Source organism: Vombatus ursinus, unplaced genomic scaffold (assembly GCF_900497805.2).
Source record: "Vombatus ursinus unplaced genomic scaffold, bare-nosed wombat genome assembly UNPS02014810.1, whole genome shotgun sequence".
NCBI lineage: Eukaryota > Metazoa > Chordata > Mammalia > Diprotodontia > Vombatidae > Vombatus > Vombatus ursinus.
The window spans coordinates 50335665-50351079 of NW_020954588.1; the positions used below are offsets into that span (position 1 = coordinate 50335665).

Here is a 15415-nt window from a genome sequence, read left to right on the forward strand (position 1 = left end):
TGCTGCTGCTTCTGCTGTTACTACTACTACTATTACTACTGTTGCTGCTGCTTCTGCTGTTACTACTACTACTATTACTACTGCTGCTACTACTATTACTGCTGCTGCTACTACTATTACTCCTGCTGCTGCTGTTACTACTACTACTATTACTACTGCTGCTGTTGCTTCTGCTGTTACTACTACTACTACTACTACGATTACTGCTGCTGCTGCCACTGTTGCTGCTGCTGTTACTACTACTACTACTATTACCACATACATTTCAATAATACTTCTAAGGTTTGGAAATCATGTTATTTGAGCTTCACAATAGCTGTATGAAGGGGTACTTGAAATACTATTGTACCCATTTTTATAAAAGAGGAGACTGAAGCTTAGAGAGGTTAAGCCACTTATCCAGGGTCACCCAGCTAATACATTGCTAATACATTTTTTTCTGCTTTTCTTTTTAAAAAAATCTATTTTTAATATTCATTTAAAAAATTGAGTTCCAAATTCTCTCCCTCCTACTCTCCCCCTTCCTTGCACAAGCAATATGATATCAATTATACATGTGAAATCATGTAAAACATATTTCTGCATTAGCCATGTTGCAAAAAAGAAAATGAAAAGGGCTACTTCAGTCTGCACTCAGAGTTCGTCACCTACTCTGGTGGTGGAGAACGTTTTTATCGTGGGTCCCTTGGAATTGTCTTGGGTCACATATTGGTCAGAAGGAGCTAGGACATTTCTTTATAAATTTTTTTCTTTGTTTTGTTAAAGATTTCCTAATTACGTGTAAAAACTTGAATGTTTTTGTTTTAAATGAATATTTATTCATTTATTTATTCGTTAAAATTTTTTTTTGAGTTCCAAATTCTCTCCCTCTCTCCCACCCTCCCCCACCCATTGAGGAGACAAACAAATGATCAACCCGTTTATACATGTGAAGTTATGCAAGACATTTCCATATTAGCCATGTTGCAAAAGAAACAGACAAAGCCCCCCAAGAAAAATAAAGTAAAATAAAGTCTGCTTCCCCTCTGCACTCTGAGTTCGCCAGTGGTCTATGGAGGTGGAGAACATTTTCATCATGGATCCTTTGGAATTGTCTCGGGTCACGTCTTGGTCAGAGAGAGCTAGTACGTGTCTGAGGCGGAATGTCAAGATTTTCCTGGCTCCGAGGGCAGCGCTTCTCCTCCGGCACCCCCTCTCTCATAGGCAGAAACATCTGGAGACTTTGATCAGCCTTGGGTTTCCATTTCCCCAAGGTCCCACCATGCTCACTGCATCTTCTCTAGCCCAGTTTAGGGTGGGGGAAGTGATGATTTCAGAGTCCCTTTTCCTCCCTGTTGGCAAACAGTTGGGATTGCGAGCTGAAGGCTGGCCCCTCCCTGGCCTGATTTTCCCCCCTGTTCCCTTCTCTTGCCCTTCCTCCAGCTCTGACCCTCCATGAGGAGGGATCACGGAGGAGCAAGGCTGGTTTCTATGGATTTGTTTCATTGGGACAGGGGCAGCTGCTCTAGGCCTTGGGCTATTTGTTGGTGAGGGAGAGAGTGGGAAACAGGGAGGAAAGGCAGCCCAGGAAGGGGTCGTGGAGATCTCACTCCCTCACCCTCCACTGTCATGATGAAACCTTTATGCAATGATGCTGCCTTATGCAACACGACTCTCCTGGGGGCCTCTCCAGGCTTCCCAAATCTCTGCTCCATTCCAATGTTCTCCTTGGGGATTTTGCTTCAGATTTCTCACCTTTCAGGACCAGAGCTTTCCTCTTCCCTTGTAATCTCTGGGGGCTGGGGAATGGTAGGTTTAAAAAGAAAAAAAGGGGTCCAACATGATGGAGGGAAAGGTAGAGGCAGGGGGGACCTTCCTGAGCTGACCAGAAGCTACCCATTTACCCCCCTCCTTCCCCCCCCCCCCGTCCCGTCCTCCCTTACCCATCCCAGGAGCCCCGGTGGGGGCTGGGAGGTGACCACTGCAAAATCTCAGCTCCGATTTTTCTAACCCGTAAACCATCTTCTTTGCAGGGGCGGGTAACTCTGAGAGCGACAAAGACTCTCTGGTGAGTTTCTTTAAAGTCCCCTTCCTCTTATTTATCCAGAAGAGTGGCGCTGTCCATGTTTGTGGAGGCAGATTGGCATGCATGTCTCCCTGTGGAGAATCCTGGATTTGGAACCTGAGGACCTGGTTCAAATCCCAGCACTGCCAAGTTGTGTACAGCTGGCTAAATCCTTTCCCTCTTCTGGGCCTCAGTTTCCTCTGCTGTAAAAGAGTTGGGCTAATTGTTGTCTCAGGCCTATCTGGCTTTAGCTCCTGGGGTCACCAGGGTATGGTGGAAAGAACTCTGAATTGGGAGTCAAAAGGATTGGGTTTGAAGCTCAGTTCTGCCACTTTTCACCTGTGTGATGTTGGACATGTCATGTAGCTTCAGGATAACATCATGGAAAAAACACGTTCTGGAGTCAGAGGTTTGAATCCAGACTTTTCTTTGTGACTTTGGTCAAGTTAATTCCACCCTGCTGGGATCTGAGCCTAGTTATCCTCACTCCAAATGAAAGTGCTCTTTCTCCTACATCTCCCAAAAAAGTGAAGAGAGAAAGAAAAGGGGAGGGGAGGTAGTAGAGAGGAGAAAAAGGAGAGAGAAGAAGGCAAGAAAGAGCGCCTCTGGTGGGGGCGGGGTGGTGACAGTGAACAGTGAGCTTCCCTAGTCTGCCCTTTGGCCTGAGGGTGTCTCTGGAATCACCGTGGAGTGGTTTTACGAAATCGTTTACTGCCTTGTGCCTCAAGTCCAAACAAACAATCCATCTCAACTCTACAGTTCTTTTAACATTCCCTCCCTCCCTCCCTTTCTTCCTTCCTTCCTGCTTCCTTCCGCTAAAGACCTTAAACTAAACTTATTATCTGTGTGAATTTATTTTTTTTTAAATTTTTTTATTTTTTTAAGGCAATTGGGGTTAAGTAACTTGCCCAGGGTCACACAGCTAAGCGCGTGTCAAGTGTTTGGTCTGAGGTCGCATTTGAACTCAGCTCCTCCTAACTTCAGGGCTGGTGCTCTATCCACTGAGCCACCTAACTGCCCCTATCTGTGTGAATTTAGCCAAGTCATTTGCCTTTCCTGGGTCTCAGTTTCCTCATTTGTAAAAGGAAGGGGAAAAAAAAAATTTATTAAGCACCTACTACGTACCAGGCACTGTACTTTACAAATATTATCTCATTTGATACTTACAACAACCCTGGGATGTGGATGTTATTATTATCACCCTCATTTTATACTTGAAGAAACTGAGGCAGACTGGGGTTAAGTGAGTTGCCCAGGGTCACACTACTAGTAAGTGTTTGAGGCTGGAATTGAACTCAGCTCTTCTTGACTCAAGAACTAGGGCTCTATTCACTGGGTCACCTAGTTACCGCTAAAAAAGTAAGGGAATAAATAAGTATTTATTATGCACCTAATATGTGCCAGGCACTGTACTAAGCATTACGAGTATTATCTCATTTGATCCTCACAACAACCCTGAGAAATAGTTGCTATTATTATCCCCATTTTCCAGATTTGGAAACTGAAGCAGATAAAGGCAAAGCTACTTGCCCGGGGTCGCACAGCTAGTGAGTATCAAGTGTCTGAGGCTGGATTAGCGGCTGTCTTCTTTTTCTTTTTTTTTTTTAAAGTCAGACCATACTTTATTAATATTTTTCATCATAAGTCTGTGTTCTTTTTCTACTCCCTGGTATCAGGACACTCCTGCTCCTCCTCCTCCCCCTTCCTCCTCCTCCTTCTCCTCCATAGTAGCACATTAAAGTTTACAAACCCATATTATCTCATTTGGTCATCACACTGACCCTGTAACATAGGTGGTATCATGATCCCCATTTTACAGGTGAGGAAATTGAGGCAAACATTGGTTAAGGGACTTGCCCAGGGTCACACAGCTGTTAAGTATCTGAAGCAGCATTTGAACTCGGGTCTTCCTGACCCCAAGTCCATAGCTGCCTTTCAAAAGAGGCCGAAAGGAGGGTGGGATAGTCCTTGCTGAAGACGTGGTCAGATAATGGAGGGGCAGTACCTTCCTCTCACTTGCACACTTGGTCAGTGGTCAGAGCTGGCATTAGAACAAGGTGTTTCTGGCTCCCCAGTCCCAGCAATGTTATTTGGGCCCCCTCACCTGCCGGATGTGGCTAATGCTGAATGCTGATGGATACTTTGGAAGTAATAATGCTGAGAGAGTCTTTTGCATTTTCTTCTTTTAGTCCTTGAAGAAGGCTGAGACATCTGTCGCGTCAGTATCCACCGTGGTCTATGGCCAGCTGGATTTCCAGAGGACTGAGGTCCCCAAACAAGGAGGGGCCGACTCGTGTGAGCAGACAGAATATGCTACTATTATCTTCCCAGCAGAGAAACCTGCATTCTACGGTAGCTCTCCCCACAGGAAGTAAGATGCTGCAGCCTCCAGAGGACCATTACAGACTTTCAGAGCCCCTGGATGGGATGTCTCTAGGACTTTTGGAGGACTTTCCTCCAAGCACTGGTGGGCTGTCCCTGAGGAGTGGGAACCCAATTCCTTTCCTCCTCCCCATCTGCTGCTCCACCTGGGAAGGGCCAGTTCTGACAGAGAAGCAGTGGGTCCTCAGCCCTGTCCAGGGGTCCCAGGAGAACATGGAGGATTATGGGATTGTTTGCTTTGCTGCCCGCCTGGCGTTTGCCCTGGGGGGCTGGAGTGAGGATGGGAAGGTAGGGCTGCTGAGCACCAAGCACTGGTAGCCAAGAGGACCTGTGTCCCCTTGGACAGGACAGGAAGACCCCAATGCTGGTGCTCCTAGTAAGCTAAGAAAGTACTCATGGAAATCCATCCTTACCTAGGAGCTAGGCAAGGTGGGCGCATTCCTCTCATTCCATGGATGAGAAAACTGAGGCTCAGAGAGGCCCCCAGGAGGCCCAGCTAGTTGCTAGCAGAGCTGGGTTGGGCTCCCAAGCTGTCCCGTGCTGTTCCCTGCCCCCCTTCACCTCCCCCACCATACTGCCTCTTCTGGGGGAATGGATCCTGGTTAGGGGCCGGGGGGGGGGGGGAGATTCCTGGTCATTCATAGAATGTACAGCTGGAAAGGGCCTTTGAGATCCAGCCCCTCATTTCATAGAAGAGAAAACAGGCCAAGAGAAGTGAAGGGACTCACCCAAGATCGCTGCACGGATGGAGGGTGTCCACCTTGCCAATGCAGACCAGCATCTTCTCTGAAACTTAGTCTTAGGAGCTGCCAATAAGAAGTTAAATCATTTGCCCAGGGTCACACAGTCAGTGGGTATCAGAGGCAGCACTCGAACCCAGGCCTCATCCAGGGCTCTTCCCATGTGGTTGGATGGGAAGGCTCATTCAGGAGGATAACAGATGAATGGGGCCAGATCTAATCCTCAGGATTAGAGAAGGATGACAGAGTTTCTCCTGGGAGAGTGGAGGGGCTGGGGGCAGAGCAAAGAAGGAGACGGAAGGAGCGCTCAGCACTACAGAGATGCAAGGAGGTGCTGGCAAGCTAGACGTCCTCCCCCCCAAATCGGCCTGATGTGGGCTTTTTTAATGAGAGTTAAGGCAAACTCTGTGGGCCTGGACTGCTAACTGTGAAAGTGAAAACCTTAGAGGTCCTGAAGGGGGTGGGGCGGCAGGGCCTGAGCAGGGCCTGGTCCTCACCTGCCTGGGGCTGCTCCAGCCTGCAGTTTGAGGGCAGGGGAATGTGGGGGAGCTAGAAGAGGGGATGGAGCCTCCTCCCCACCCCCACCCCAACCCAGATCCTGTCCTACTCCACCAACTCAGCCCCCAGATCGGCCTTTCTCCCAGCCCCCAGGACACTGATCTGGCTCCACCAGCCTAGAGCCCTGCCATTTGGGGTTTGATTAGCTCCTCGAAGCCAAGGACCAACACACCAATCTCCAGGATGGCTCCTGGGTTGCGCCTGGTGGCTTCTGGAATAGTTTCAGCCTGTTTAACAGCAATGGAACTGAGGCTGGTCTGACCTTTTCCTTTGAAGAGGACTTCTCATCTTTTCAATCAGCATGGACATCCCAAATCTGGGAGCCATTTCTCCTTGAATCTGGGTAAACTGCGATTTGGCTTCTTAAAGTCATTATTATTATTATTATTATTTATTTTAGCAAGAGGTGTGGGCAAGCCCTGCACCCCTGGGCTCTTGCCAGGGGCTACCTATATCTCTGATGGTGCTGTGGGCAGTCTGCTGGCATTTCTAAATCTTATATTTAAAATGGTGATGAGCTATAATTTTTTAGTTATTTTGCATATTTGCACTCGATCTTGGCCAATGAAGACTATGAGGAGTGGCTGAGAGGAATCTGACTTGGAGCTGCTCCCATGGACCTTTGGGATTTGCAAGAGAGGGAATTGGGTGGAGAACAGAAACCATGCCATGTGTTGACATCCCCTAATTTTTTCAGTAGGCCCATTTGGGCTTTGGTGCCTCATTTCTATGAGTTTGTTTTCTATTGTAAATTTAAAAAGAATCTATCTTTGAAGCTGTTTGTGAACACGGTCTTGTTTTTGGGGGTGAAGAGGCTGGGAGAAGGAGAGGCCTAGGAGAAGCAAGTGGAGGAAAGAGGAGTAGCTCTTAAGGGATGTAGGTCGATGTCTAAGTCCTGCCCTGGAAGCTTAATCGACATCAGCGTCTCCCACTCACCGACCTCCAGGGGCTCCTCCCAATGTCCATCCACCAACCAAAAAGCACTAATTGTTACTCCTCCCCTCGTGGTCTCCCTCCCTTGTGCTGGCGGAGGAGGGTGGGGTAGAGAGACCAGAGACACACAAGGCCCTGACCCCAAGGAGCCTGAACGTGGGGGGCAGAGACCAGAGCTTGGCACAAGAAATGTGAACGAACAGTGCCGCCCCCTTCATTTAATGAGCATCTGCTGTGTGTCTGGCTGGGCACTGGGGGTGCAGAGACAAGCGCTGAACAATTACTCCCCTCGAGAAGCTTACTTTCACTTGGATGGTCCAAGAGAGCTTATGGTTGAAGTACAACAGACCAGAAATGCTGCAGGATTCAATTCAATTCAATGAGTATTAAGTCCCTACTATGCACCAGACCCTGTGCTAGGCATTGGGGGTATAAAGAGAGAAAACAGAACAGTCCCTGCCCTCACTGAGCACATCATCTGTGGGGGTGGGGAAATAACCTGTGCATCAATAAGTAGATAGGACATGATTTCAGGGGAGGGAAAACACTGGGGGGCTCAGGGAAGGCATCAGTTCCTCAGCTGAGCCTCCAAGGGAGCTAGGGGTGCCAGGAGGCAGAGAGCAGGAGGGACAATGTTGTAGGCATGGAAGAGGGGAGGAGAATGAAATCAGTCGATTAAATAGGGCCTGATCTAGGGCGGGGGCCATGGAAACAGGGAGGAGGGGCCAGAAGGGAGGTAGGCCTGGCAACTGATTGGGTTTGGGTGGGGAGGGTGAGCAGAGAGTTAAGAATGAGTTCGAGGTTGAAACCTAGGTGACTGGAAAGATGGTGGTGCCTTAGAGAGAAGGGGAGTGGATTTTTTTGGGGGGTGAAGATAATGAGTTCTACTTTCAAGATCTTGGGTTTGAGAGGCCTGTACCACATCTGGCAGAGATTTCCAGTTGGCAATTGGTGAAATGGAACCAAAGCCCAAGAGAGTGACGAGGGCAGCTTACTTGGGAGTCATCTGTATAGAGATGTTGACTGACTCTATGACATTTGGTGAGATCACCGGGAGTGAAAGAAGAAAGAGATGGATTGGAGATTGCTGGACGGTCTAGTCTGAACTGCCTGAAGGATGTCCAATCTGAGGCAGCTGGTGATTCAGGAATGGAGCTCAGGAGAGAGACTGGAACCCAGTACATGGATGCGGGAGCTGCCTTCAAGGAGATAATGAAAGCTATGGGACCTGATGAAGTCCCGGAGAGAGAGGATAGAGACAGAAGGAGAGCAGACACAGGGCGATGCCTGATGATTGACCTTTAAGGGAGGAGAAGTTGTGACCTCTTAGGGGAAAGAGGGTGGTGGAGAAGCTGTCTGTAGGCAGCAGAGAAGAGTGCAGAATGGGCCTGGCCCACCTCTGGGATGTAGGGAATGTGATAAAAGGAACAAAGAAACTTCTCTGAGAGATCCCAAGGATCCAAGAAATCACTCCTTTTGGGGGTGGAGACCGGGGAAGGCTTGTGGAGGAGCTGGTCACCAGAACTGGGACAGGTGTGGAGACTGTGGCTGGAGAAGCCCTGGTAGGGAAAGGCTAGCACCTCCTCATGCCCTTGTGGGGTGGGAAGGTAAATGGCATGCCCATTTTACAGATGAGTAAAGACACTGATCAGCTGGCTTGTGTTGAGAGGCAGACAGGCAGGGCAGCAGCAGGAGGACCACGGAGGAGAAGACGCAGGGTTCACGTGGAGCTGGGTGGATTTGGAGGGCTCCCTGCTAGCAGAGAGGTTAGCCGTGTTCCGCTGGGCCCCGGAAGCTAAAGGAGTTGTCGGCAGAAGCTGCCCTGCCTTCTGTCTCTGCGGTCAGGGCTGTCCCCAAGAGCAATGGGCCGCTTCACGAGGGAGGGGGTTCCCTGCTGCCGATGGTCTCCACACAGGGCATTCCTGCTTAGCTCCGGGTCAGACTTGGCAGCCTCCAGGGTCCTTTTCTACTCTCCTCTGTGTTTCCATGAAATTAATAATAATTGCTAGCATTTATTAAGCACCTACTGTGTGCTTAGCACTTTACAATTATTATCTTATTTGACCCTCACAACAGTCCTGACAGGGACTATTACTACCATCCCCATTTTAACGATGAGGAAACTCAGGCAAACCAAGGTTCAGTGACTTGCCAGGGTCACACAGCTAGTAAGTGTCTGAGGCTGAACTTGAACTCAGGTCTTCTGCTAGGTCCAATGCTCTGTCCACTGTCCTACCTAGCTGCCTGTGCCTGGGGTTCAACAGCTATTTAAGGCAAAGCTGAGGGGAGAAGCCAGCTCTTCGAGCTCCAGGTTCAGAGTCTCAGTTACCTCATCTCTAAAATGGGGATAACCATCCTCAGAGTGCCTCCAAGGACTTTGCAAGCCTGGTGGGCAGCCTGCCCCATAGCAAGGCCCTGTCCCTGTCGTGTTCTCAGTGTCCCAGGAGGCTGGCAAGGCGAGGACTCTCCCGGTCCCTTTGACCCTGACCTGGGACCTCCCCTCACTTTTCAGGCACAGAGGCCCGAGTGCCTGGGCAGCTGGCACAGAGAGGCCCAGTTGGGGCAGGCGGAGTCCGGCTTCTGTCTTGCCCGGATTGAAGTTGGCAGCCCCACTCAGCTGGGGCCCCAGCCTCCAGGGCTGGGGGTGAGAGAAGCTTCAGGCAGAAAGCAGCCCCCTCCCTGGGGCAGTGAGACCGAAGGCAGGGGTGTGCAGGTGGAGGGGTGAGGCAGTCACTAGCCTGCTAGCAGCTTCCTGTCAGAGGGCTCCCCTGGTGGGCTGAGCCGCCTTGCCTCCTCACATTTTCCACTCGATTTTATTCACCTTGGGGAGAAGGCTGCAGTGAGCAGGGGAGAGGGGAGGAGGGGTGAGCAGGCCCTCCTGTGCTCACACACATCACACACTCATCCACACATGCGCATACTCATTGGCACTCACCCGTGCACAGACACCTACAAGTAGCCCCTTGCACAGACAGACGCGCACACACCTGTGCACAGACACATGTGTATTCACGTGCAGAGATACACACAGTCCCACACCCAGGCACATCTAGTGAACCTCATCCGGGCACAGCCACACACACTCTTAGGCACGCACGCACAGGCAGACACAAGTGTACTCACACATCCACGTATAGGTAGACACAGAAAGGCTGTTTGGGAGGCGTGTGCGCACGCGCGTGCACACACACACACACACACACACACACACACGCCCCACCCCCACCCCCACCCTCCTGTCTTGTCTCCTCCCCTTCACTCCCAAGCCCAGACTTAGCCACAACAAGGTGCTCTTTTGTGCCCACAGGCCCTCCTCTCCATCCTGTGGCCAGATTCACAGTCACACACCCACCCACCACTAGTCCCAGGGACACAGACACATCCATCTGTGCTCACACATGCATGCGCACACAGAGATAACTTTTCACAACTGCTCAGCAAAAAGTTTCTGTTCCCAGGCCCCGAGCAGAGGCTGCCGGGGTGGGGAGCCCGTTCTCGTCCCCCTCCAAGCAGGGTCTGTGGTTAAGTGAGCGCGCCGCCCCGATTCACTGCCTCGACACCTTGCCACGGCTCAGCTGGGGCCCCAGAGCGAGGGAGAGGACGGCGGCGTGACCGGCTGGGGGCTGTGAAGGGGGGAGGGGCGTGGATAAGGGACCAGAGAGGTCGCCCAGTCCAGAGGAGGACACTGAGGCTCAGAGAGGACCAAAGATTGGCCTGAGGTCACGTGGATACTAAGTGCCTGGTCTTGGCCCCCACCCGTGTGGCCTGGGCAAGTCGCCTTCCCTCGTGGGCCTCAGTTTCCTCCTCTGTAAAGTGAAGGGCTCACAGGCTCATAGGCTTAGAGCTGGAAGGGACCTTAGTGGTCATCAGGCTCAAGGCCCTCATTTTACAGAGGAGGCAACTGAGGCATAGAGGGACAAAGAGACTTGCACGGTGTCCGAGGCCGGATTTGAACTCGAGTCTTTCCAACCCTAGGCCCAGTGATCTCTCTAGCTCTGGGGTGGCTGGATTCCCAATCCAGGCCTAATCCATCTAATTATGCTGGATGGTTGGTGTTGTCTTGGCTACAAGGCTGGGTAGTTTTGAATGATCTGACCTCAGCCTTCCAGTCTCTTCTCCCCCGCTCCCTGATTCATCCATTCCATTCCATTCCATTCAATAGCTTACATGGTAGATGACAGTCAGGACCCAAGAGGATCACGGCTCGGAATTTGTTTAGAAGAAATTCAATAGAGTTCAATGAAAACTCTTGCTCAAGAGTACAAAAAATCAACTGCACAAAAATACGATGGGGAGGCATGGATAGACAGCAGCTGTTCTGAAAAAAATCTAAGGGTCTTAGTGGACCTCACCACAAGTCAGTAGTGGGATGTACCAGCCCAAGTCAGTGCCTTCCTGGGCTGCCTGAAGAGGAGGCTGAGCTTCCAAGACTATGGAGATGATCACCCCGCTGTGCTCTGCCCTTGTCAGACTTCATCTGGAGTCTTGTGCTCGGTTCTGGGCGCCACAGTTTATAGAGAGTGACCAACATGGTGAAAGGGCTGGAGTCCATGAGATATGAGAACCGGTTGAATGACATGGGACTGTTTAACGTGGGGAAGAGAAGATGGGGAGGGGGGCAGATTTGATAGCCATCTTTGAGGGTTTGAAGGGCTGCTATTGGGAAGCAGGAGGGGCCAGAGGAAGAGAGGAGGTAGTGGAGGAAGCTGGGCTTTGACTGTCCTTAATCCTTCTGGTCACTCACACCACACAGTCCCAAGGCTCTGAGCACAAGACTCATCTTTGCACAGCTTTATGGTTTACAAACACTGACTGGCTGTGTGACCCTGGGCAAGTCACATAACCCTGTTTGCCTCAGTCGCCTCATCTGTAAAATGATCTAGAGAGGGAAATGGCAAACCAATCCAGGATCTCTGCCTGAGAAGGGGCCACAAAGGGCTGGGCACACCTGAAAAGACTCAACAACAAAAATGGTTTACAGAATGCATTTCCTGCGACATAGTTGTGAGAGGGACACAACGAACGTTATTCGTAGATGAGAGATCTGAGGTTCGATGAGATTAGCCCAGCCTAGGGTTACACAGCTGGTTTCTTTCCCAGTGTTCTTGGCTAGTCTTGAGATACAATTGATCAGTCATTCAATCAATCAATCAATCAATCAACCAATCAATTAATAAGACCTTTTTATGCGTCTGCTATATGCCAAGCACCGTGCTGGTCTCTGAGGATACAAAGACAGAAGCAAACCCAGGGCCTGCCCTCGAAGAGCTTACATTCTATTGGGGAAAACAATAGGTTTCTTTGGAACTGTTCACCAAAAGGAGGGCTGGCTGTATTTTGGAAGCTACTCCCACTACTACTGAGGGAAAGAACCAAGCCCCCGGAAGGAAGACTCAGTGTCTCCTCCATATCCAGGTCTGGATGGCTCTGGCAGAGTTCTGAGAGGATGGAGCAGCTCCTTCGATGCTCAAAGCCTCAATGTTGATATTGAAAAGATGGGCCTTTGTTCTCAAGAGTAAAAGTGCTTTGAAATTTCCTGAAGACAAAACAGTCCATCCTTCTCCTTCTCAACCCTGGGTCCAGTTCATTGTCTGTCTGTACTGTCTGCCTCAGATCAATACACTGTTGGAAAGCTCTATAGAGCTTGGGTTGAAGTTTGGAGGGGAAATAATCAAGCAAGCAAAGCTGACCAAGTGGATGCATATTGACATCTGGGCAATAGCGATTCTTCATCCGCTTGGTCTTTCTTGTGTGGATGGTCGGGCCAAATACCTCTGAGTGAGCTCAGAACCTTTCCGGGAGCCTCTGTCATGTCTTGGGGCTTGATGTGATTGTCAGAATGCCATCTGCAGATTGAGCAGAGCTAGCTGTATCTAGAGGACGTAGAACATTGACAGTCTTTCGGCAGCATAGAAACAACAAAGCAATCATCACTTGGTTGTCAAAAATCGTTGAGTGAAGTGGTAAGCTACCAGATAGTGGGGGGAGCTCTCCCTCTGCCCTGCCCTGCTTCTCCACTCACTGTCTCCCAAGCAGCTTCTGCCTTGCTCTGGTGAATGGAGTCTTTATGTAGGCTCGACAGGCCCACAGGACCCTCCAATGCTACCCCCTCTTCCCAGAATACTGTGGCTCGCTCCAACCTAGGTTAGGGTACACCATCTTGGAGGGTCTTGCCAACATGGGAAAACTGCCAGCATAGACCAGGATGACAGGCTTGTTTGCCGCTTGAGGTCCAGCCCAGCTAGCTTTGGAATTGCTGTAGGGTGATGGACTTTGGGGCTGCAATGACCCAATTGCAGGGTCATAAATCATTGTGCCTATGATGGAGAAGTCCTGGGTCTTTAAAGTAGGAAGGTGATGTGTGTCCTATATACCTCCTGGTCTACTTATGAGGGGCAAACCTGCCAACGTGGTGAAGGTGAGAGCAATGTTAGAGGCCATCTGACAGATGGGGAAGCCAAGGCCCAGCCTCAGTGGCACTTCCTCCTTGAAGCCTTCTCTGGTATCACCAGTTCACTGAATCACAATTGTAGGACTTTAGATAGGGAAAGGACCTCACTATTTATGTAGGCAAGCCCCTAGCAACAAGAATCCTCACCTCAATATCCCCACGAAGTGGTTGGTGTTCTAGCCTCTGCTTGCAGACTTCCAGGGACAGGGAGCTCACTACCTTCCAAGAGAACCCATTCCACTTTGGGAAAGCTATGATTTTGGAGTTTTTCCTGCCATCCAGCCTAAACTGGGCCCTGAAACATCTACCCATTGCTTCTGGTTCTTTCCTTTGGAGCCAACAATGTCCAGTCCTTCTTTCACATGGCAGTTCTCCATATGCTTGAAGATAGTCATCACAACCCACCGTGCCTCATTTTCTAAACATCCTCTGTCCCTTCCATCCTTCCTTAGCGTGAACCTGAGGGCCTTCAGGTCCAATCGATCAACCAATCAGTCAGTAAACATTTATTGAGTGCCTGTTGTGTGCCAGGCACTGTGCTAAGCCAGTCAACAAGCATTTATTAAATGCTTCACAGGTGATGTGCTAGAGGCTGGAAACACAGATGTAGGCAGAAAGTCAGTGCCTGCCTTCAAAGAGCTTCTTTTCTAATGGAAAAAGACAGCCTATAAAAGGAAGCTGAAGACTGTGTATGCGTGGTGATGGTGATCCAGGGGGTCAGGAAATCGTCCTGGGGGTGTGGTAGGAGAAGTTGGGAGAATCAGGAGTGGATCCCACTGAGGAAGGAGGACATGCAGCTGCCTCAATTGTCTTACTCTAGACATGGATGTCCTTCCTAAAATTTGGTGCCCAGGACTAGACACAAAATTCCTGATGTGGTCTGACCAGGTCCAGAGTACAAGGGACTTGTCCACTCCCTAGAGGCAGTTGGGGAGCGCCGTAGTGCTCAGAGCGATGGACGTGGAGTCAGGAAGACCTGAGTTCGAATCCTGACTCAGGTGCTTACTAGCTGTGTGACCCTGGGCAAGTCCCTTAACCTCTATCTGCCTCAGTTTCCTCAATTGTAAAATGGGCATCATAATAGCACCTACTTCTAGGGTTGTTGTGAAGATCAAAGGAGATAATGTTTATAACCTGGCACATAGCAGGTGCTTAATACATGCTTGTTTTCTTCCTTCCTTTCTGGATACTTCTCTCCTCTTAAGGGATCCCAAGATCTCATGGACTTTATTAGCTGCCTGATTACAGTGTTCCTTCTTGTCTATCTTGTCATGTTTTGATTTCAGGCAATGTCCTATCTAAACAAATCTCCCTCTTCTTATATTTGGGAAGCTGATGCTTTGACCTGAAATATCTTTATTTGTACCCCTATCGAACTTATTAGATTCAGCCCAGGAAGCTGGGTGACTCAGTGGCTACAGCACTGGGCCTGGAGTCAGGAAGACCTGAGTTCAAATCCAGCCTCAGACACTTACTAGCTGTGTGACCCTGGGCAAGTCACTTAATCTCTCTTTGCCTCAATTCACTGGGAAAGGAAATGGCAAATCACTCCACTGTCTTTGCCAAGAAAACCCTGTGGACAGTATTGGTGTGTTACGGTCTACAGCGTCATGAAGTCAGACACGACTGAATCACAATAGAGATTTAGCTCAGTGTGTTAGATTGTTGTTTCCTGTGGGTCTTTGTACCTGGATCCCCAGTGCCTAGCACAGTGCTCAAGGCATAGTAGGACTGGAGTTCTTACAAAGACTCTTTGACTGATGGAAGATCTTTCGGGCTCCTGCTGCTTTTCTGTGGCCTGGGAGCTCCTGGCTCTGGCCATCTGCTACCTCGGCTTTCATCTGTGTCTCGGCTGCCTGCCTGTCACCACGGCTTAGTTTTCTTTGTAGTTGACTTACCTGCAGCCTTGCCCCTGGAGGCCGGGGGCTGGCTTGGTTTTGTCTTGGGGTCCCTGGTGTGCCAGCAGAGTGCCCGGGCCAGGGTAGGCACTCAGGAGATGGAAGATGAAGTGAGTGGAGAACTTGGAAGCCTGCCCAAGGCCACAGGGCAGAGCTGGATGCCCCACTTGGCCACAAAGCTCCCCTTGAAGGTGACGTACGTAGAGAACAAAGCTCCAGGGAGACAGGAAGCCAGGTGGCCTGTCCTGGCCTCCCCTACCCCTGCACGCCCCTGTGGGGAGTGCGGTTGCTCAGGCTCACAAATTCCTGCCCCAGTCTGCCAGTTCTTGTAACCGCTTCCGTCCACTGAATTGAATGTAGAGCGGTTGCCTCCAACTGTGGTGAAGGGTTGTCTGTGTCCTTAAAAATA

At 50.1% G+C, this 15415-nt stretch overlaps 1 protein-coding gene across 1 annotated transcript in view; it reads left to right on the forward strand.

Annotated features, from left to right (window-relative positions):
* The window catches only part of PDCD1 (programmed cell death 1), a 27183-nt gene extending 20684 nt beyond the window's left edge, over positions 1-6499 (forward strand). Inside the window, exons 4-5 of the mRNA XM_027875706.1 lie at positions 2013-2047; positions 4234-6499. Coding sequence (XP_027731507.1) covers positions 2013-2047; positions 4234-4419 — 221 coding nt within the window. The 3' untranslated portion in view covers positions 4420-6499. The remainder of the gene's footprint in view (positions 1-2012; positions 2048-4233) is intronic.
* Positions 6500-15415: the final 8916 nt, after the last annotated feature.